The sequence below is a fragment of the Rhinopithecus bieti genome, unplaced genomic scaffold (genome assembly GCF_001698545.2).
Source record: "Rhinopithecus bieti isolate Rb0 unplaced genomic scaffold, ASM169854v2 scaffold_36166, whole genome shotgun sequence".
Taxonomy (NCBI): domain Eukaryota; kingdom Metazoa; phylum Chordata; class Mammalia; order Primates; family Cercopithecidae; genus Rhinopithecus; species Rhinopithecus bieti.
The window spans coordinates 109,657-131,123 of NW_016815144.1; the positions used below are offsets into that span (position 1 = coordinate 109,657).

General features: G+C 39.8%; 1 protein-coding gene across 14 annotated transcripts in view; it reads left to right on the top strand.

The window, feature by feature from the left end:
• The window catches only part of ABI1 (abl interactor 1), a 118,246-nt gene that overhangs the window by 18,635 nt on the left and 78,144 nt on the right, over window positions 1-21,467 (top strand). For all 14 annotated transcript variants that reach the window (XM_017852985.1, XM_017852990.1, XM_017852986.1 and 11 more), the window contains exon 2: window positions 18,766-18,933. In XM_017852985.1, the coding sequence (XP_017708474.1) occupies window positions 18,766-18,933 (168 nt within the window). The remainder of the gene's footprint in view (window positions 1-18,765; window positions 18,934-21,467) is intronic.

A 21,467-nucleotide genomic window follows, 5' to 3' on the forward strand; every position in this document is an offset into this window, starting at 1 on the left:
ATTTTTTTAGTAGAGACGGGGTTTCACCGTGTTATTCCTGGCTCGATCTCCTGACCTCGTGATCCGCCCGTCTCGGCCTCCCAAAGTGCTGGGATTACAGGCTTGAGCCACCGCGCCTGGCCAAGCTCTGGAATTTTTAAAAAATTCACCAGATAGTGCTAGTGTCCAGCTAGAATTTTTTTTTTTTTTTGGATTCCACACCAAAAACTTAAGCCATAAAAGAAAAAATAAATAAACAGAATGATGTCAAAGTGAAAAACTTCTGCAAAACAAAGGACACAATCAACAAAATGTAACAACCTGTGGTCTGGGAAAACATATTTGCAAACCATTGATCTGTTAAGGGGTTAATATCCAAAGTTCATGAAGAACTCAACAATTCAGTAATAGAAAAATAATCTGATTTGAGAATGGGCAAAAGACTTGAACAGACATTTTTTCAGAGAAGACATAAGGATGGCTGACAGGTATATGAAAAGGTACTCAACAGCATTAGTCATGGGGAAATGCAGATCAAAACCACTGTGGGTGCCACCTCACACCCCTTAGGGTGGCTATCATAAAAAAGTGAAGCGATAACAAATGTTGGCGAGGGTGTGGAGAAAATGGACCCCTTGTACACTGTTGGTGGGAGTGTGGATTGGTGCAGCCATGATGGAAAATAGTATGGAGGTTGCTAAAGAAATGAAAAATAGAACTAGCGTATGACCCAGCAATTCCTTATCTGGTCATATACCCAAAGGAAGTGAAATCACCACCTTATAAAGATATCTGCACTCCCATGTTCATTGCAGCATTATTTACATTAGCCAAGCTGTGGAAACAACCTGAATGTCCACTGATAGATGAATGGATAAAGAACATGTGGTATGTATATATAATGGAATATTATTCAGCCTTAAAATGCAGATACTGCCATTTGCCACAACTTGGATGACCTGGAGGCAGTATGCTAAGTGAAATAAGCCAGGAACAGGAAGAAAAATATTGCATGATCTCATATGTGGAATCTTATAAAAAATTTTAAAAGAAGAGTCAAATATACAGAGTGAATAAAAGAGTGGTTACCAGGAGCAAGTGGGTGGGGGATGGAAAATGTAGGTGAGGGGTAACAAAATAGCAAGTGTGTAGGATGAAAGAGCCTAGAGATCTAATGTATAACATGTAGCTAATAAAAGGACTGTAGCTAATATTTGGAATTCCTGCTAAATGAATAGATTTTTAGCTGTTCTTGCCACAAAAACAAACCAAAAAAAAAAAAAAAAAAACAAAAAAGTAACTATGTGGGATGACATATATGTTAATTTGCTTCACTGCGGTAGCCATTTTGCCTTCTATAGGAATCCTATAACATCAAATTGTACGCTTTAAATATATATAATAAAATGTATTTAAAAAAATGAAATAAAATATGTGGTTGATATAAAAAGAATAAAAGCTCACCAGGTAGTGCTGATGTCCACCTAGAGTTGAGAATCAATTTTCTGGAGCAAGAGTGGGCAGGTGCTTCCTGTAAAGGGCCAGATAGTAAATATTTTAGGCTTTGCATGCCATATGGTCTGACCCAATTACTCAACTCTGCTATTGTAGTAAGAAACCCATAGATGATATGTAAAGGAATGGATGTGGCCATGTTGTGGTAAAATGTTATTTGCAAAAATGGGGAGAAGTATTTGGCCTGAGGGACATAGTTTCTTGACCTTTATTTTACAGCCTGAATTTTAATTACTATGCTAGAATCTAACGGCAGTGGTTGATGACGGACCAAAACTGTATTGGTATGGCCCACATACTGAGATGAATGCCTTTTTTAAAATGCTTTTGTTTCCTGTTAATTGGTGTTTAGATTTCTAAGTGATTAAATTATCTATTTGCCTGGGATCTGATATGATAATTTATTAATATAATACTTTTATCTTTTGGTCTCATTTTTATTTTATAATGTACATGTGTGAAGAGAATATCCCTCTGTTCACATCTCAGATTTTTTTGGAATAGCAGTAATGTAGAAAATTCAACTGATTACAGTAGAGATTGATACTTACAGTTTTGTAATTTTTATACTTTACCAGAGCAGATTAAGAAATTAGGATACACGTAATTTTTCAGGTAGTGTCACAGTGGTCCTGATTTTTAGTTTGGAAAATGTGACTAATGAATCACTAGGCTGGATATAGCTAAGACTAATTCTGTGAAGCTGTGTTGTAAGCTGGTTTAAGTGAGTCTTAGTCTGTTTGTGTTGCTACAAAGGAATACTTCAGGCTGGCTAATTTATTTGACTCATGGTTCTGCAGGCCGTATAAGAAGCATGGTGCCAACATCTTCTTCTGATGAGGGCTTCAAGTTGCTTCCACTTGTAGCTGAAGGGAAGGGAGCTGACATTTGCAGAGATCTCTTGGCAAGAAGCAAGGTGGGGAGGTGCTAGACACTTTTTAACAACCAGCCCTTTGAAAGTAATAGAGCAAGAATTTACCTGAGGACCCCAAGCCATTCATGAGGGATCCTCCCCCATGATCCAGACACCTCCCATTAGGATCTACCTCCAGCATTGGGGATCATATTTCAACATGAGGTTTGAGGGGACCAACATCTAAACTACAGCAGTGAGGAAATATATAATCGGTAGGACAAGGTACTTTTGCTAGTATTCATAGAATCTTGAATTTTTTTTTTTTTTTTTTTGATACAGGATCTCTCTGTGTCACCCCGGCTGGAGTGCAGTGGTGTGATCATAGCTCATTGTAGCCTCAAAGTCCTGGTTCCAGCAGTCCTCTTGCCTCAGCCTTCCAAGTAGCTGGGACTACAGGCACGCGCTACCATTTTTACTGTCTTTACCATCTTTAAAGTGCTAACTTTAAAGATGTTTTTATTTTTATTTTTTTGTAGAGACATGGTTTTGCTGTGTTCCTCTGGCTACTCTCAAACTCCTGGCCTCAAGTGATCCTCCTCCCTTGACCTCCCAAAAGCATTGGGATTACAGGTGTGAGCCACCAAACCTGGCACGATTTTTTTTTTTTTTTTTTTTAAAGCAGAAGTACTTCTTTTTCTCAAGTCAGTTAAGGGTGGTGCTGATTGTGACAGTGTTAACTACCACCCTACCTAGTAGTTTGTTAAAAGATGCATTATACTGCTTGAGTAATTTCCTAGTAAAGTTACCTTTTTTTTTTTTCTTTATTTTTGTTTTCGAGACAGGGTCCTGCTGTCGCCCAGGCTGGAGTGCAGTGGTGTGATCTCGGCTCACTGCAGCCTCAAACTCCTGGGCTCAAACAGTCCTACCTCAGCCTCCCCAGTAGCTGGGACTATAGGCTCATGCCACCATGCCTGGCTAATTTTTATATTTTTGTAGAGACAGGGTTTTGTCATGTTCTCCAGGCTAGTCTTGAACTCCTTAGCTCAAGCAGTCCACTTTCCTCAACTTCCCAAAGTGCTGGGATTACAGGCGTCAGCCACTATGCCTGGCTAGTTAAATTTATGTGGGCATGAATTAAAGATGTGATTTTGTCACTTCAGTGAAGGATAACCTAGAAACGTGTTAAATGTTTAATTTTTGTTTCTTCCATTTATAGAACCCTATGTGTAGAACATCAATTGTTTCATAGATCAAAAACATTCTCAGTTATCCTGAGAACATTTTCTTTCTCACTCTCTTCTCTTTACCCTCCCAGTGAATTAAAATTCATGTGGTTTGCAGAGTGGTTAATGATGACTTGGAGTGGTTCGTCTTAGAGGCCACATTAGAATTATATTTTGTTCATTTTTAGAATTATAAATGGAGGCAGTGTGGCATAGTGGCAGACCGGTCTTTGGGAGACGTAGTGGTTCTATTTTTCCTAGCAGTGTTATCTTGGGCAAGTTACTTAACCACGACAAATTTCTTTTTCCTCTTTTTTTGCTAGGCTAAGTGGGATATTTCACTTAAAGCTGTCTTTCTTGTGTACATATCACAGAATACATATTACAACAGAATCCTTGTCTCCTTTTTTGTGTCCTCTGATTTCCACAATCTAGTTTATAAAACTGCACCTGAAGTGATGTTTCTAAAGCCTAAAACTAGTCATTTTTTTCTTCCTAAAAATTCTTCAATGTTTCCCCACTAGCCTTACACTGAAATCCACATTCCCTAAAATGCTCTCAAGGGCCTACAGTGTTTCTCGAGCCCTGTGGTATATTCCCCCATTGCGTCTACTGTTATAGGCTTACTCACCTTTAAACTGGTACTGTTCATTTCATTCTACTTGGAACCCCATCTTCTGCTTCTTCCTCTTCCCTTCCCCTAAACTGCTTCTGATGTTTAGAACATTAGGTGAAATGAAATTCCCATACCTCAGATGCATATGAAAGATTAAGAGTTGGCCGGGCGCAGTGGCTCACACCTGTAATCCCAGCACTTTGGGAGGCCGAGATGGGTGGATCACGAGGTTAGGAGTTTGAGACCAGCCTGGCCAAGATGGTGAAACCCCATCTCTACTAAAAATACAAAAATTAGCTGGGCATGGTGGCAGGCACCCATAATCCCAGCTACTCGGGAGGCTGAGGCAGGAGAATCGCTTGAACCCAGGAGGCGGAGGTTACAGTGAGCCGAGATCATGCTACTGTACTGTAGCCTGGGTGACAGAGCAAGACTCTGTCTCAAAAAAAAAAAAAAAAAAAAATGATTAAGAGCTGTGTAAAGATCAGTATCGGTGCCTTCATCTGTGAAACCAAGATATCTGCTTAGGTTTACTGTGAAAATGCTTTGAAAACTAAGCTGGGTGTGGTGGCTCATGCCTGTAATCCCAGCACTTTTGGAGGCTGAGGCAGGTGGATCACTTGAGGCCGGGAATTTGAGACCAGCCTGGGCAACATGAGGAAACCCTATCTCTACTAAAAATACAAAAATTAGCTGAGTGTGGTGGCACACACTTGTAATCCCAGCTACTCAAGAGACTGAGGCATGTGAATCGCTTGAACCTTGGAGGCAGAGGTTGCAGTGAGCTAAGATGGATCGCACCACTGCACTGTAGCCTGGGCAACACAGTGAGACTCTGTCTCAAAAACAAAAACAAAAAAAGAAAATTAAATCCTAATTATATGTAACTGTTAACAGTATTGCTGTCAAGTATATATTTTGGGTATTTGTAAGAAGACATCATTTCCTAATGTTTAAAGTTAAAGATTATTCTAATTGTGAACAGAATTGTGTCCCCCCGCCATCCTTATGTTGAAGCCTCAAACCTGTCTCCCCCACCATGTGACTGTATTGGAGCTAGGGCCTTTAAGGAGGTGAATAAGGAGGTTAAATGAGGTCGTAAGGCCAGAGCCCTGATCCCGTAGAACTAGTGTACTTATAAAAGAGGAAGTCACAACAGAGATTGGTCTCTCTTTGCCATGTGAGGACACAGCGAGAAGGTAGCTGTCTGCAAGCCCGGAAGAAATCCCTTGCTAGAACCAGACCCTACTGGAACTTTGATTGTGAACTTCCTGGCCTTCAGAACTGTGAGAAAATAAATTTCTCTTGTTGAAACCATGCAGTGGTATTTTGTCAATGGCAGCCCAAGCCGACTACTACAGATTAAAATATAATTTCCTTGTGGGAAAGGCAAACTAGAGTGATTTCTCAGGTAACATTTTAATGAGTAACACAACCAGCTGTAAATTCTTGGACTAGTTTAGAAAACAGCCTCAGTAACTTGAGAATTATCTTAGTAGATCTTTTGTCTATGTAACTAGGGGGGTATTACTGTAAATTGTTACTTTCTGGTTTAGCCAAGACCCTTTTTATGAAAGTACTTTCTCCTCCCATATAAAAGTTAAATGATTTAGGATGCATTTGGCTATAAGTAATACAACTCAGTTAACTTAAACAGTAAGGAACATTTACTATTTCGTGTAACAAATTCCAAGGTAGGAATTTAGGGTTAGGGTTAGGGTTAATTCTTCCGCTCATGTCATCAAGGATTCACTTTCTTTACATTTTCACCCTCAGTTTTGGTGGGGTGGTAGGGAGGTACCGTTAGCCTTATTCTTAGTCTCCTGGTATCTGCAAGATGGTTGCAACAAAAATGTTACATGGTTATTGTGGATCATTTGGAAAATGTCACAAGAGAGAAAGGATGAAAACATAAATCACTCATAATCCAACTATTTACATGCGTTACCTTCTCATTGGCATATTAGTTTGTACAGGTACTAATTCTATCAAACAAAATTAGGTCACACTGTTTACACAAATATATGTTGTTCTTTTCCATTAAGATACTATCAAGAGGCCAGGCACATTGGCTCACACCTCTAATCCTAGCACTTTGGGATGCTGAAGCGAGTGTATTGCCTGAGGTCAGGAGTTTGAGACCAGGCTGGCTAACATGGTTAAACCCCGTCTCTACTAAAAATACAAAAAATAGCCAGGTGTGGTGGCTCATGCCTGTAGTCCCAGCTACTCGGGAGGTGGAGGCAGGAGAATCGCTTGAATCCGGGAGGCGGAGGTTGCAGTGAGCTGAGATTGCACCACTACACTCCAGCCTGGGTGACAGAGCAAGACTCTGTCTCAAAAAAAAAAAAAAAAAGATACTGTGAAGAGAATTATCCATGTCATTAAAATTCTCAGTAAAAATGGACTGCTCACAGTGGCTTATGCCTGTAATCCTAGCAGTTCGAGACCAGACTGAGCAACATGGTGAGATCCGGTCTTTACAAAAAATACAAAAACTGCCAGGCATGGTGGTGTACGCTTATAGTGCCAGCTACTTGGGAGGATCCCTTGAGCCCAGGATTTCAAGGCGGCAGGGGCCGTAATTTTGCCCCTGCCCTCTAGCCTGGACCCTGTTTCAAAAAAAAAAAAAAAAATTCTTAGTAAAAAATTTTTTTTTCCTTGAAACGGAGTCTCGCTTTCTTGCCCAGGCTGGAGTGCAGTGGCACGATTTCAGCTCACTGCAAGCTCCGCCTCTTGGGTTCACACCATTCTCCTGCCTCAGCCTTCCAAGTAGCTGGGACTACAGGCACCCGCCACAATGCCTGGCTACTTTTTTGTATTTTTAGTAGAGACGGGGTTTCACTGTGTTAGCCAGGAAGGTCTCCCCATCTCCTGACCTCGTGATCCGCCTGCCTTGGCCTCCCAAAATGCTGGGATTACATGTGTGAGCCACCGCACCTGGCCATAAAAATATTTTTTCCCTTCAAGTAATGATTGTTGAAAAGTTGGATACAGAAAATAGAATAGTAAAAATTACCCATATCTCACAACTCAGAAATAACCACTCATATATCAATATATTTCCTTTTAGAACATTTGTATTTGTGTGTATGTATTTAAAATTAGATATAGAATAATTTTTTTTTTTCCTATGGCGACAGGGTCTAACTCTCTCACCAAGGCTGGAGTGCAGTGGTGTGATCATGGCACACTGGACCCTCAACCTTCTGGGCTTAAGTGATCCTTCCATCTTAGCCTCCCAATTAGCTGGGACGACAGGTGTACACCACCACACCCTGCTAATTTTTAAATTTGTTGTAGAGATAAGGTCTTGCTGTGTTGCTCAGGCTGGTCTTGAACTCCTGAACTCAAGTTCAGGAGTTCTTGGGTCTCTTTGGAGACCCTTCCACTTGGGTCTCCAAAAGTGCTGGAATTACAGGTGTGAGCCATTGTGCCTGACTAATTTTAGTTTTTTGAGGAATCTTCATATTGTTCTTCATAGTGGCTGTACTAATTTACATTTCAACCAACAGGATACAAGTGTTCCCCTTTCTCCATGTCCTCTCTAGCATCCTTTATTGCCTGTCTTTTTGATATAAGCCATTTTAACTGGGGGTGAGATGATATTGCATTGTGGGTTTTTTTTTTTGAGATGGAGTCTTGCTCTGTCACCCAGGTTGGAGTGCATGGCACTGCAGCCTCTGCCTCCTGGGTTCAGGTGATTCTCATGCCTCAGCCTCTTAGGTAGCTGGGATTACAGGTGAGTGCCACCACACCTGACTAATTTTTGTATTTTTAGTAGAGAGGGGGTTTCACCATGTTGGCCAGGCTGTTCTCGAAGTCCTGACCTCAAGTGATTTGCCTGCCTTGGCCTCCCAAAGTGGTGGGATTACAGGCTTGAGCTACTGCACCCGGCTTACTTTTTGTATTTTTAGTAGAGACAGGGTTTCACTGTGTTGCCTAGTCTGGTCTCGAACTCCTGACCTCAGGTGATCCGCCTGCCTTGGCCTCCCAAAGTGCTGGCATGACAGGCGTGAGCCACCATGCCTGGTCTGTTGCATTGTGGTTTTGATTTGTGTTTCTCTGATTAATGATGTTGAGCATTTTTTCACATACCTGTTTGCCATTTGTATGTCTTCTTGTGTGTGTATGTGTGTGTGTGTGTGTGTGTGTGTGTATGTGTTTTGTATGTCTTCTTTTTAGAAGTATCTGTTAAGATCTTTTGCCATTTTATTTTTGGATTATTTGGTTTTTGCTATTGCATTGTATGAGCTCCTTATATATTCTGATTATTAGTCCTGTGTCAGATGGATAGTTTGCAAATATTTTCTCCCATCTGTGGGTTCTCATTTTTCTTTGTTGATTGTTTCCTTTCTTGTGCAGAAGCTTTTTAGCTTTATGTAATTCCATTTGACTATTTTGCTTTGTTGCCTGTGCTTTTGAGGTTGTCATTTTATTGACTAGATGATATTCCAGTATATTATGTTTTTTCTTTTCTTCTTCTTCTTTTTTTTTTTTGAGATGGAGTCTCTCTCTGTCACCCAGGCGGGAGTGCAGTGGCGTGATCTCAGCTCGCTGCAACCTCCACCTTCCGGGTTCAAGCGATTCTCCTGCCTCACCCTCTTGAGTAGCTGGGAATACAGGCGTGCGCCACCATGCCTGGGTAATTTTTGTTTTTTTAGCAGAGCTGGGGTTTCACTATGTTGGCCAGGCTGGTCTCGAACTCTTGACCTCAGGTATCCACCCACTTTGGCCTCCCAAAGTGCTGGATTACAGGCGTGAGCCACCTTACCCGGCCCCAGTATATTAATTTTTTAATAATTTGTCATTGGCTATTTAGATCTCTTCTAGTTTTTTTGGTGTCGTAAATAAAGGTGGCATGAACATCCTTGAACATACAGATTTTTTTGCATTTGGCCATTTATTTCTTTTGGGTGAATTTCTTGTAGTGAAGTGTGGGTGTGTATGTATATATATACACACACATATATGTATTTAAATTTTGTGATATACATTATCTGATTGTATTTTTTAGGAGTATGTGATAGTATTTGCCCAAGCTATATTCTTGATCATCATGGCTCTTGCTGCATAATTCCTTTTAAGAAGAATTAAAATTATATGAGAAGATAACTTGTTAACATGGAAGGAGTTAATGGAAGGAAGCGAATGTTTTGGACTAATATGAGCTGTTTTCTGTTAGTAATACTTAAGTATTTAACAGATTATGTGTTTGAATGTAGTTCTTTCTAGAGCTGGGGTTTTTCAGGTTTTGCAGTAAGACTGTTTTTGAAATATAAGCCTTGTAGTATGGCGTAGGATGGTAAAAGAATTAGTTTGGGGAAAGCGTCATTGTCTTAGGCTATAGCTATGGTCAAACTTAAAATTTCAGAGGCCAATTATCTAGTTATTGGGAATGTTCTGGGGATGCAGATTGAAGTGAAAAGGTTTAAAAATACTCTGCATTATGGTTGAACTTGGAATTCTGTATGCTGAATATGTATGTTAGCAGTTGATTGTTCTGTGTAGCTCTCCTGTTAAAGAAGAGAGTACGCCCCAGCTGGCATTCCTGTCAGTCACAACTGTGTGACACCACAGGCAGCAGAGGCTTCCCTAGACGTTGCTGGGAATGAACGGGCTCCCAGAGCCCTTAGCAGTTGTGTAAGTGGGAGGCGGTAGGGAGGCTGTGTTAAAGCTTTTAATGAAAGGTCTCAACCTGAATTGTTAGGCAAAAAACTTATTTTTTTTGCTGGATACTTGCCATAACCTGGTAGGATTTCTTTTTAGTTTTCACTTTGATTGGAATAGGCATTCTGTTGGAGAAAATGAGATCCTTTTAGTGGTAGCTAGGCATTGCATATATGTATGCCCCAGTCCCCATGACTGTACTATAATGGATTATTTGTCAGTAATGAACCAGCATTTGGCCCATGTGCTCTTTTTTCCCTGATCCTGTCCTCTCTCTCCATGAAGTGATTATGGATTCTTCCTGGAAGGTTTCTCAGGTCTGTAACCAACCAAAGCATTTGTTGGCCTTCAGCAAAGTAGATGTTTGTTTTTGTGTACTTTATAGTGTATAATATTCTTCTTGCCACAGGTATTAAAACCTGAGATTTTAAATCCTTTCTATTGGTGTTAACATACTTTATTTTTTAAAAGGCCTTAAATATAGAACTGTTTCTTGTATACTGTATTTCATGAATTCTAGTAACTGCCCCTCCCCTACTTAGTATCTCTGAAATTGGGAAACATTTTACAAGTAATCATGTCCTTAAAAAGTCATCAGCCAGTCAGCGGTCATGGCATATTTGTCATTGTTTGTGCTTATGTGAATTTGGTTGTTTTTCCTTGTGGCTTAACTGGATTATTGCACCCTTAACCTTTTGAACAACAAACCATTTAAGGACCAGTGGAGGATAGGATAGAAGCCAAGTTTTTGTCGTAAAACATTTTTTTGACATCTTCTGGTAAAATCAATAAATTAGCTTCATCAGCATTTGCAGAATTGGTGTTGGCAGCTTGGAAGAAAATCATGGGAAGAAAACTCTGGAAATAGCTGTGCAACGTTATTTTAGATGTTCCATTATTTGTAATGGGAAGTTCACAGCATCAACTATTAATATGTAGTATTCTTGCCACATTGTTCAATATGAATCTAATCATGAGGAAACAATCAGATAAATCCCGGTTGTAGGATTTTTTACAAGATGCTTGGATTTTAAAAATAATTTCTATGTTTTGAAAGGAAAAAAGGGTCAGGTTGGGAGTGTGTTCTATATTTAAGGATACGAAATAGAAATATGACTGTCAACAGCTGTGAACAATCTTTGATTAGATCTTAGATCATATGGAATAAAATAAAACATACGTAAAGAGATTTTTTTTTTTCTTTGAGACAGAGTCTTACTTTGTCTCCCAGGCTGGAGTGTAGTGGCACTATCTCGGCTCATTGCAACCTCTACCTCCTGGGTTCAAGCGATTCTCATGCCTCAGCCTCCTGAGTAGCTGGGATTACAGGTGCCCACCACTACTCCTGGCTAATTTTTGTATTTTTAGTAGAGATGGGGTTTCACCATGCCAGCCAGGCTGCTCTTGAACTCCTGACCTTAAGCCGTCCACCTGCCTGGGCCTCCCAAAGTGCTGGGATTACAGACGTGAGCCACCATGCCCAGCCACAGAAAGGCTTTTTTTTTTTTTTTTTGAAGTTGGAGAAATTTGGGTACAGGTTTGGATTAGAGATAAGTTAAAAGTTAGACAAATATGGTTTGACAGATGTGACATTTCTAGAAAGAATGGGAGGAGAGTTAAAGACGTGGAAACAAAATGGTAGAAAACTTAAAAAAATGCACATGAGACCCTTGTTTTGTTATGTAAGTGGGGTTAGTAGACTGTTGTCAGTCCCAGCAACTCAGGAGGCTGAGGTGGGAGGATCAGTTGAACCCAGGAGATCAAGGCTGCAGTGAGCTGTGATTGTGCCACTGCACTCCAGCCTTGGGTACAGAGAAAGACTGTCTCTAAAATTACAGAATGGGTAAAATATTTGAACATTTTATCAAGGAAGAAATGGACGCCACACAAGCACTTGAAAACATTGTGATTTGAAAGCAAAATGGAAATTAAAACCATAATGAGGTATCATTATATACCTACTAGAATATTTAAAATTAAAAAGACTGACCATACCAAGTGTTGTCAAGGATGTGGGGCACTCAAATTTTCATAAGTTTCTAGTGAGAATGCCAAATAATATTGTTTCTGTTTTTTGTAAAATAGTTTGGTGGTTTCTTTTCCTTCCTTCCTTCCTTCCTTCCTTCCTTCCTTCCTTCCTTTTTTTTTTTTTTTAAAGGAGACAGGGTCTTGTTCTGTTGCTCAGACTTGGAGTGTAGCAGTGCAGTCACAGCTCATTGCAGCCTCAACCTCCCTGGCCCAACTGATCCTTCTACCTCAAGCTCCCAAGTAGCAGGGACCACAGGTGCATGCTGCCAGACCTATCTGATTTTTTATTTTTGTAGAGACAGGATCTCACTATGTTGCTCAGGCTGGTCTCGAACTCCTGAGCTTAAGCAGTCCTCTCACCTTGACCTCCCAAAATGCTGAGATTACAGTCATGAGCCACCATGCCCAACTGGTAGTTTCTTACAATGTTAAATATACACTTAACTTACCGTGTGACTCAGCAGTTATTATCTTTAGGTATTACCCAAAAGAAATGAAAACATATGTCCACACAAAGACCTTCTACTCAAATATTCATAGTAGCCCAGAACTGGAAACAACCCAAATGTCCATGAGCTGATAAATGGAGAAACAAATTGTGATACATCCATACAATAGAATACTACTTAGCGGTAACAAGGATGAATCTTAAGGACATTCTGCTAAGTGGAAGAAGCCAGATACAGAAGACTATAGCTTTCAATTCCATTTATGTGAAACTCTAGAAAAGGCAAAACTGTTGTGACAGAAGGGAAGTCAGTTTTTTCCAGAGTCCAGAGGATGGGGAGGGAGTTATGAGGGAAATGTTCTTTATCATGGTGGTTATACTACTGTACCCATTTATCAAAGCACATTGAATTGTACACTGAAAGTTTAACAATTTTAATATATGCACTTCATACTTAATGCTGACCTCCCTTCCTCATCCAAGAAAAAAATGAGATGATCCATAGCATCCTACAAAAGTTACTAGTGACTTTTTGGTTTGTTTTTTTAACTTTTTAATATTGTTATGAAGTCTTAAATGTAAACATTTTGTGTGTTTCATTCCATCGCAGTTATGATCCTCATTGATCCTTACATTGAGCCCTTTGGACATGATGCTAGAAAATTCCTTTGTGGCTTTTTTGTTTTGTTGTTTGTTTACTTAAATTGACACATAAAAATTGTATTTGTTTATGGTGTACAGTATTTTTTGAAATGTGCATACATTGTGGAATGTCTAAGGTAAGCTAACACACCTCGCTTCACATACTTTCTTTTTGTGGTGAGAACCTTAAAATTTACTCTCAGCAATTTTCAAGTATACAATATGTTACTATTAACTATAGTCACCGTATTGTAACCAGGTACCTTTTGATATACAGCCTGTTTTAGGTGCATCACTATACGGATAACGGGTGGTGCTCCATGGCTACTAGACAGTCTTTATTCTTAGATCTTTTCATTGGACAGAGCTGGGATATTAAGATATGATATGATAAATACATTTTAGGTTTAAACTGGTGCTTTTAGTTTCAGTCTAGAACTATAGGATTCTTTCTTAACCTGTCTTTTCTTATGTCAGAATCTGTTTTGAACCATGCCCCAAATCTCAGTTCTCAATGACATAGTTAATGATTTGCTATATCCCACTCTATGCAAACAACAGTATCAGGGTAATAATTTCAGTACTAACACCAGCAATAAAGAGACTAAAAACAATTTTTTTTTTTTTTTAGTTTTCCTTCCCCTCTTTCAATTACTTTTGTTCTAATGGTAAATCCTATTAAGAATGTACAATCGAATTACTGTGCTTTGAAGCCACTTCTAGAGTGCTTTCTCTCTGGTTAAGACCGCTAATTGGATGCACAGTTAGGCTCATTTGATTAATTTACCTTTACTTTGGTGTAATTCCTTTTTAAATTTAAATTTTGTTTTGTGATTGTGTGAATTATTTACAGGCATACTTCTCTTTATTGGGCTTTGCTTTACTGTGCTTTGCAGACTGCGTGTTCTACAAATTGAAGGTTTCTGGCAACCTTGCATCGAGCAAGTCTATTGGTGCCATTTTTGTAAGGGCATGTGCTTACTTTGTATGTCTCTGTCATATTTTGGTAATTCTTAAAATATTTCACACCTTTTTATTATTACTGTATCTGTTATGGTGATATTTGATGTTACTACTGTAATCGTTTTGGGGCAGCACAGACTGCACTCACGTGAGATGGTGAACTTAATTGTATGTTCTGACTGTACCATCAACCGACCATTCCCTCTGGCTCTCCCTCTCTTTGAGCCTCCCTATTGCCTGAGATGCAGCAATATGGAAATTGGGCCAATTCATAACCCTATGTTGGCCTCTGAGTGTTCAAGTGAAAGAATTGCATGTTTCTCATTTAAAATCAAAAACTACAAATGAGAGCTTAGCGAGGAAGGCAAGTCAAAAACTGAGATAGGCCGAACATTAAGCCTCTTCTCCAAACATTAGCTAAGTTGTGAATGCAAAGGAAAAGTTCTTGAAGGACATTAAAAGGGCTAGTCCACTGAACACGTGAATCATAAGAAAGAGAAAAGCCGGCCGGGCGCGGTGGCTCATGCCTCTAATCCCAGCACTTTGGGAGGCCCAGGTGGGTGGAATCACAAGGGTCAGGAGTTCAAGACCAGCCTGGCCAGCATGGTGAAACCCCGTCTCTAATAAAAATACAAAAAATAGCCGGGCATGGTGGCTGATGACTGTAGTCCCAGCTACTCGGGAGGCTGAGGCAGGAGAATTGCTTGAACCCAACAGGTGGAGTTTGCAGTGAGCAAAGATTGCTCCATTGTACTCCAGCCTGGGTGACAGAGTGAGACTCCGTCTCAAAAAAAAAAAAAAAAAAAGCCTTATTGCTGATAGGGAGAAAGTTTTAGTGGTCTGGATAGAAGGTCAAACCAGGCTGGGCACGGTGGCTCACTCCTGTAATCCCAGCACTTTGGGAAGCTGAGGTGGGCGAATCACTTGAGATTAGGAGTTCCAGACCAGCCTGGACAACATGATGACATCTTGTCTCTACTAAAAATCCAAAAAATTAGCCAGGCGTGGTGGCTTGTGCCTGTAGTCCCAGCTACTTGGAAGGCTGAGGCAGGAGAATGTCTTGAACCCGGGAGGTGGAGGTTGCAGTGAGCCAAGATTGTGATAGTGCACTCCAGCCTGGGCGACAGTGCGAGACTCTGTCTCCCCCCCAACAAAGACAAAGGTCAAACTAGTCACAGTATTCCCTTAAGCCAAAGCCTAATTCAGAATGAGGCCCTAACTGTTCAGTTCTGTGAAGGCTGAGAGAGGTGAGGTGAGAAAGCTATAGAAGGAAAGTTGGAACCTAGCAGAGATGGGTTCATGAGGTTTAAGGAAAGCAGCCATCTCTATAATGTAAAAGTGCAAGGTAAAGCAGCACGTGCTGATGGAGAAGCTGCAGCAAGTTACCCAGAAGATCTAGCTAAGATTATTGAAGGTTGCTACACTTAATGACAGATTTTCAATGTAGACGAAACAGTCTTCTATTGGGAGAAGATGCCATCTAGGGCTCTTACAGGGGAGAGAGGAGAAGCCCGTGACTGGCCTTCAAAGGCCAGGCTGACTCTCTTGTTAGGGGCTAATGCAGCTGGTGACTTCAAGTTGAAGCCAGTGCTCATTTGCCATTCTGAAAATCCTAGGGCCCTTAGAATTATGCTAAATCTGCTCTGCTTGTGCTCTTTAACCAGAACAACCAAGCCTGGATGACGGCATATCTGTTTACCGCATGGTTTATGGAATCTTTTAAGGCAACCATTGAGACCTGCTCAGATAAAAATATTCCATTCAAAATATTACTGCTCACTGACAGTGCACTTAGTCATCCAAGAGCTCTCATGGTGATGTATAAGGAGATTAATGTTGTTTTCATGCCTACTAACACATACTTATTTTGTAGCCCCACAGAGTAATTTTGACTTTCCAATATTACTATTTAAGAAATACATTTCATAAAGCTATAGCTGCCTTAGATAGTGACTCCTCTGATGGACTTGGGAAAAGTAAATTGAAAACTTTCTGGAAAGGATTCACCATTCTAGATGCCATTAGGAATATTAGTAATTCGTGGGTGGAGGTCAGAATATCAACATTAACAGGATTTTGAAAGAAGTTGATTCCAACCCTCATGGATGATGCTGAGGGGTTCAAGACTTCAGTGGAGGAAGTAACTGCAGATATGGTGGAAACAGCAAGAGAACTAGAATTAGAAGTGGAGCCTGAAGATGTGGCTCAATTGCTGCAATCTCACAAGAAAACTTGAATGGATGAGTTGCTCCTCATGGGTGAATAAAGGAAGTAGTTTCTTGAGATGGAATACTGTTCCTGCTGAAGACGCTGTGAACCTTGTTGAAATGACAACAAAGGATTTGGAATATTACATAAACTTAGTTGATAAAACATTGGTAGGCTTGAAAGGATTGACTCATTAAAACAATTTTTTTTTTTTTTTTTTTGAGACAGTTTTGCCTTTGTTGTCCAAGTTGGGGTGTAGTGGCACGATCTCGGCTCACTACCACCTCTGCCTCCTGGGCTCAAGCGATACTCCTGCCTCAGCCTCCTGAGTAGCTGGGATTACAGGCATGCACCATCATGCCCAGCTGTTTTTTGTATTTTCAGTAGAGATGGGGTTTCACCATGTTGACTGGGCTGGTCTCGAACTCGTGACCTCAAGTAATCCTCCCGCCTTGGCCTCCCAAAGTGCTGGGATTACAGGCGTGAGCCACTGCTCCCGGCCAAATTTTTTTTTTTTTTTTTTCGGAGACAGTTTCTCACTGTGTTGCCCAGGCTGTCCTGAAACTCTTGGGCTTAAGCAGTTCTCCTGCCTCAGTCTCCCAACTGGCCAGTGTTACAGGTACAAGCCGCCACCACACCCAGGCTTGATTTCAGTTTTGAGAGAAGTTCTCCTTAGGGTAAAATGCTATCAAATACTGCATGCTGTAGAGAAATCTTGTTAAAGGAAAAGTCAATAGATGCAGCAAATTTCATTACTGTCTTATTTTAAAAAATTGCCCCAGCTACCCCAACCTTCAGAAACCCCACTCTGATCAGTCAGCAACCATCAACGTGGAGGCAAGGCCCTCCACCAGCACACAAATATTAGGACTCTCTGAAGGCTCTGAAGATGGTTAGCATTCTTTTTTAAGCAATAAAGTATTTTTAATTAAGGCATGTACCTAGTTTTTTTAGACATAGTACTATCGCACATTTAATAGACTACAGCATAATATAAACATAACTTTTATATATACGCTGTCTCCAGCCAAAACCACAGTATCTTTGCAGTGTGCCTATATGTGGTTCCAAAGAGAAATCTGTGAAACAAGATATGCTTAAGGGATTCTATCTACTATCCATGTTTTCTCTATCCTATTTATTACCTCTCCTCCTGCGTGTGATTTTTTTTTTTAATGTTGAGGTTTATCTTTCCTTTAAAAAAATAAGCATGTATTTTCATATTTCCCTCTGTTAAGAAGTAGCGTATTATACACATTTTTTCCCCACATTGTTTTTTTTTCTTTTTTTTTTTTTTCACCTTAGCAATATTCTGGAGATGATGGAGTCGTGGTAACAGAGATATTCCTTGAATTCCTTGTCCTTATTACGGCAGTATAATACTCTATTGTGTGGAGATATCATAGCTTCTTCAAACAGTCCCCTGCGTATGGGTTGTTTCCAGTCTTCTGCTGTTATAGATAGTGCTGCAGTGAATAACTATGTACATATCTTTTTGTATTTTTGCCAGTGATTTTTTGAGATACATACCTAAAAGTGAACTTACTGCGTCAGAAAGTAAATCTGTGTGTAATACTGCTGGATATCATTAACCAGTGAGTCAGGGTTTTTTCTCACAGCTTTGCTGAGTGTCTTATCAGACTTTTGTATATTTGCTATTTGGGTGAGTGAGAAACAGTATCTCATATTGGTTTGCACTTGCATTTCTTTCCTATAATGAGTGAGGTTGAACATCTTTTCAGTGGTTAAGAGTGGTTCCATTGCTTTTTGTTGAGCTTTCTGTTAGATCTCTGTTCCCTTTTTTTTTCTGTGTAGAACTGGAAGGGACATGAGACCATTTTGTTTAGTCTTTGAGTTCATGACACTGATACCTAGAGAAATAAATGATTTTCCTGAAGTTGTAAGTAGGTAGGATAGCCTTTTTTTTTTTCATTTTTAGATTATATGTTAGTGATATTTACTCTTTCTGGTATAAGTTGTTGATTCCCCTTCTCACCCACATACAGTTTGTCACCTTTTAACTTTGCCCCTCTTTGAGGAGTTCTTGCCTTCTGACTGAGTTATCTATAGGAGTTTGGGAAGAAGGGGTGGGTGGGGAAGGAATTGGAGCAGTAAGATTCACCGTAGTTTTTGTGGGGCATGATGGGCTTGACTCATTATAGATAACAAGGAGGTTGGATTTCTGATGGTGGTTAGCGGGCACAGGAATATAAGGCAGACTGGATTTAGTCCATTTCGTTGTAAGTGGATTGGGAGCTTGAGGCTGACAGTAAAGTCCTTACGATGTAATGCAGTGAATTGGTGATGGAAATGGTCTAGGCAAGGAGAACCAATTGGTGCAGTGTGTCTCTGATACTGTGACTACAGTTAGTGGCCCCTCTAGTGGATGAGCTATTCAGGAGAGAGTTGTTCCCAGCTGGCACGTGGGGATTTCTGCCATGGCTTACTTCAGTAGTATCCTGAGACTATCATATTGGTACAGCGAGATTTTTTTTGTTTTTTGTTTTTTTTTAATTGAGCTTCTCTATTAAAATAATATAGCTTTGCCTTGCTGTAGAATATATGTTTAATGCATGTTAATCTAAATAAGTATTTGTTGTTTTTGTTCTTATTTCAGGCTACAGACAAGAGGAAAGCTTTAGAAGAGACCAAAGCCTATACAACCCAATCTCTAGCGAGTGTTGCTTATCAAATAAATGCATTGGCCAACAATGTACTCCAATTGCTGGATATCCAAGCCTCTCAGCTTCGGAGAATGGAGTCTTCCATCAATCATATCTCACAGGTAACAGCTTATAAAATGCTTTAAATTCAATTTCATTAAACTGCAGCATATGCCAAAGAAGTAAATAGCCCGCATGTATGGATTTCTGACTCATCTTACTGGTGATAATCACTATCATGTTTTAGTTTGGTAAACCTGCTGTTTTCTTTTAGTCCTTTTTTTATCATGATAAAGTAAACATAACATAAAATTGACCATTTTAACCATTTTTAAAGTGTATAATTCAGTAGCATTAAGTACATTTACATTGTACAACTGCCACCACTGTCCTACTCTTAGGAGCTTTTCTGACGTAAAGTTATTTGTACATAATTAAAGAAGAGAATTTCTATAAGTTTTGACACAGATGTATACCCATGTGACCATCAACACATTCAAGATAATGAACCATCCCCTCTCCCCCTGCCAAATTTCTTTATTTTCCTACGTAATCCCTCACTCCTGTCCCCTGTCCTTAGGGTTTCTGTCCCTAGAGATTAGTTTACATTTTCTAAATTTTTATATAAATGGAGTCATACAGTATTTACTATTTTTTTTTTTTTTTGGTCTGGCATGTTTTACTATGCATAATTATTTTGAGATTCATTCATGTTTTTGCATGTAAAGGTAGTTCACTCTTTATTGCTGAGTAGTTTCTATTACACATTTTGTTTATGTGTTTACATGTTGATGGAAATCTGGGTTGTTTTTAGGTTTTGGCTGTTACAGATCCCATGAGAACATTTGTATGCAAATCTTTGTATGGTCATATGCTTTTATTTCTTTTGGGTAAATACCTCTGTGCAGAATGGATAGGTCATGTGGTAGGTGTCTGTTTGACTTTAGAAGAACCTGCCAAATTGTTTTCTGAAGTGGTTATACCACTTAGTTTGCTGAGTGTTCTTATCAGGAATGGGTGATGAATTTTATCAAACGCTTTTTTGCATTTGTTGAAATGTTCATATATGTGTGTGTGTATGTATGTATATATATAAGTCTATTAATATTGTGAATTACATTGATTTGTGTGTGTATTAGGAATTTTTGCTTCTGTACTCTTGAGTGCTATTGGGCTGTGGTTTTCTTTTCTTGTAATGCCTTTTTCTGGTTTTGGTGTCAGTGTAATGCTGGTTTTATTGACTATATTGGGCAGTATTCCCTCTGGACCTGGAGTATTCTTGGTGAAAACGATTTTAACTACATATTTAGTTTCTTTTGTGGATACAAGCCTATTCTGTTTATCTGTTTTTCCTTGAGTGAGTTTTTTGTCTTTCTAGGAATTTAGCTATTTCGCCTAAGTTGACAGATTTATTTGCATAAAACTTTTGTAATAATCCCCCTGTTTTTTTTTTTTTTTTTTTTGAGACAAGAGTCTTGCTCTGTTGCCCAGGCTGGAGTGCAATGGTGTGATCTTGGCTCACTGCAATCTCTGCCTCCTGGGTTCAAGCAATTCTTCTGCCTCAGCCTCCCAAGTAGCTAGGATTACAGGCCATTGCCACCACGCCCGGCTAATTTTTTGTATTTTTAGTAGAGATGGGGTTTTGCCATGTTGACCAGGCTGGTCTCGAATTCCTGACCTCAAGTGATCCACCCACCTTGGCCTCCCAAAGTGTTGGGATTTCAGGTGTGAACCATGACACCCTGCCTAATCCCTTACTTCAAAAATATCTGTAGAATCTATAATAATTTCACATTGCTCATTCTTCATATTGGTAACTGGTGTCATCTTTCTTTTTTAAACTAATCGTTATGGCTAGTTTACCAACTTTATCAATATTAAAAAACATCTTTGGCCTTATTAATTTTCTATTTTTTTTGTTTTCTGATGCATTGATTTCCATGTGACCTTTATTATTTCTTTTTCTTTTGCTTACTTTGGGATTGATTTGCTTTTATTTTATACTGTTTTTTTTTTTTTTTTTTTTTGAGATGGAGTCTTGCTCTGGTGCCCAGGCTGGAGTGCAGTGGCATGATCTTGGCTCGCTGCAACCTCCATCTTCCAGGTTTAGGCCTTTCTTGTGCCTTACCTTTCCAAGTAACTGGGATTACAGGTGCACCCCATGCCCAGCTAACTTTTTGTATTTTTAGTAGAGGTGGGGTTTCACCATGTTGGCCAGGCTGATCTCAAACTCATGGGCTCAAGTGATCTGCCTTCCTTGGCCTCCCAAAGTGCTAGGATTGCAGGTGTGAGCCACCACACCTGGTCTTATTTTATACTTTATTAAGGTGAAAGCCAAGGTCATTTACTTGAGACCCTTAATCTTTTCTAACATAGGGGTTAAGCTCTGTAAATGTCCCTCTAAATAGTGTATTATTGGGAGGTCGAGGCGGGTGGATCATGAGGTCAGGAGTTCAAGACCAGCCTGGCCAAGATGGTGAAACCCTATTTCTACTGAAAATACAAAAATTAGCCGAATGTGATGGTGGGCACCTGTAATCCCAGCTACTCCCTCGGGAGGCTGAGGCAGATAATTGCTTGAATCTGCAGTGGGCCAAGATTGTGCCACTGCACTCCAGCCTGGGTGACAGAGCGAGACTCTGTCTCAAAAAAAAAA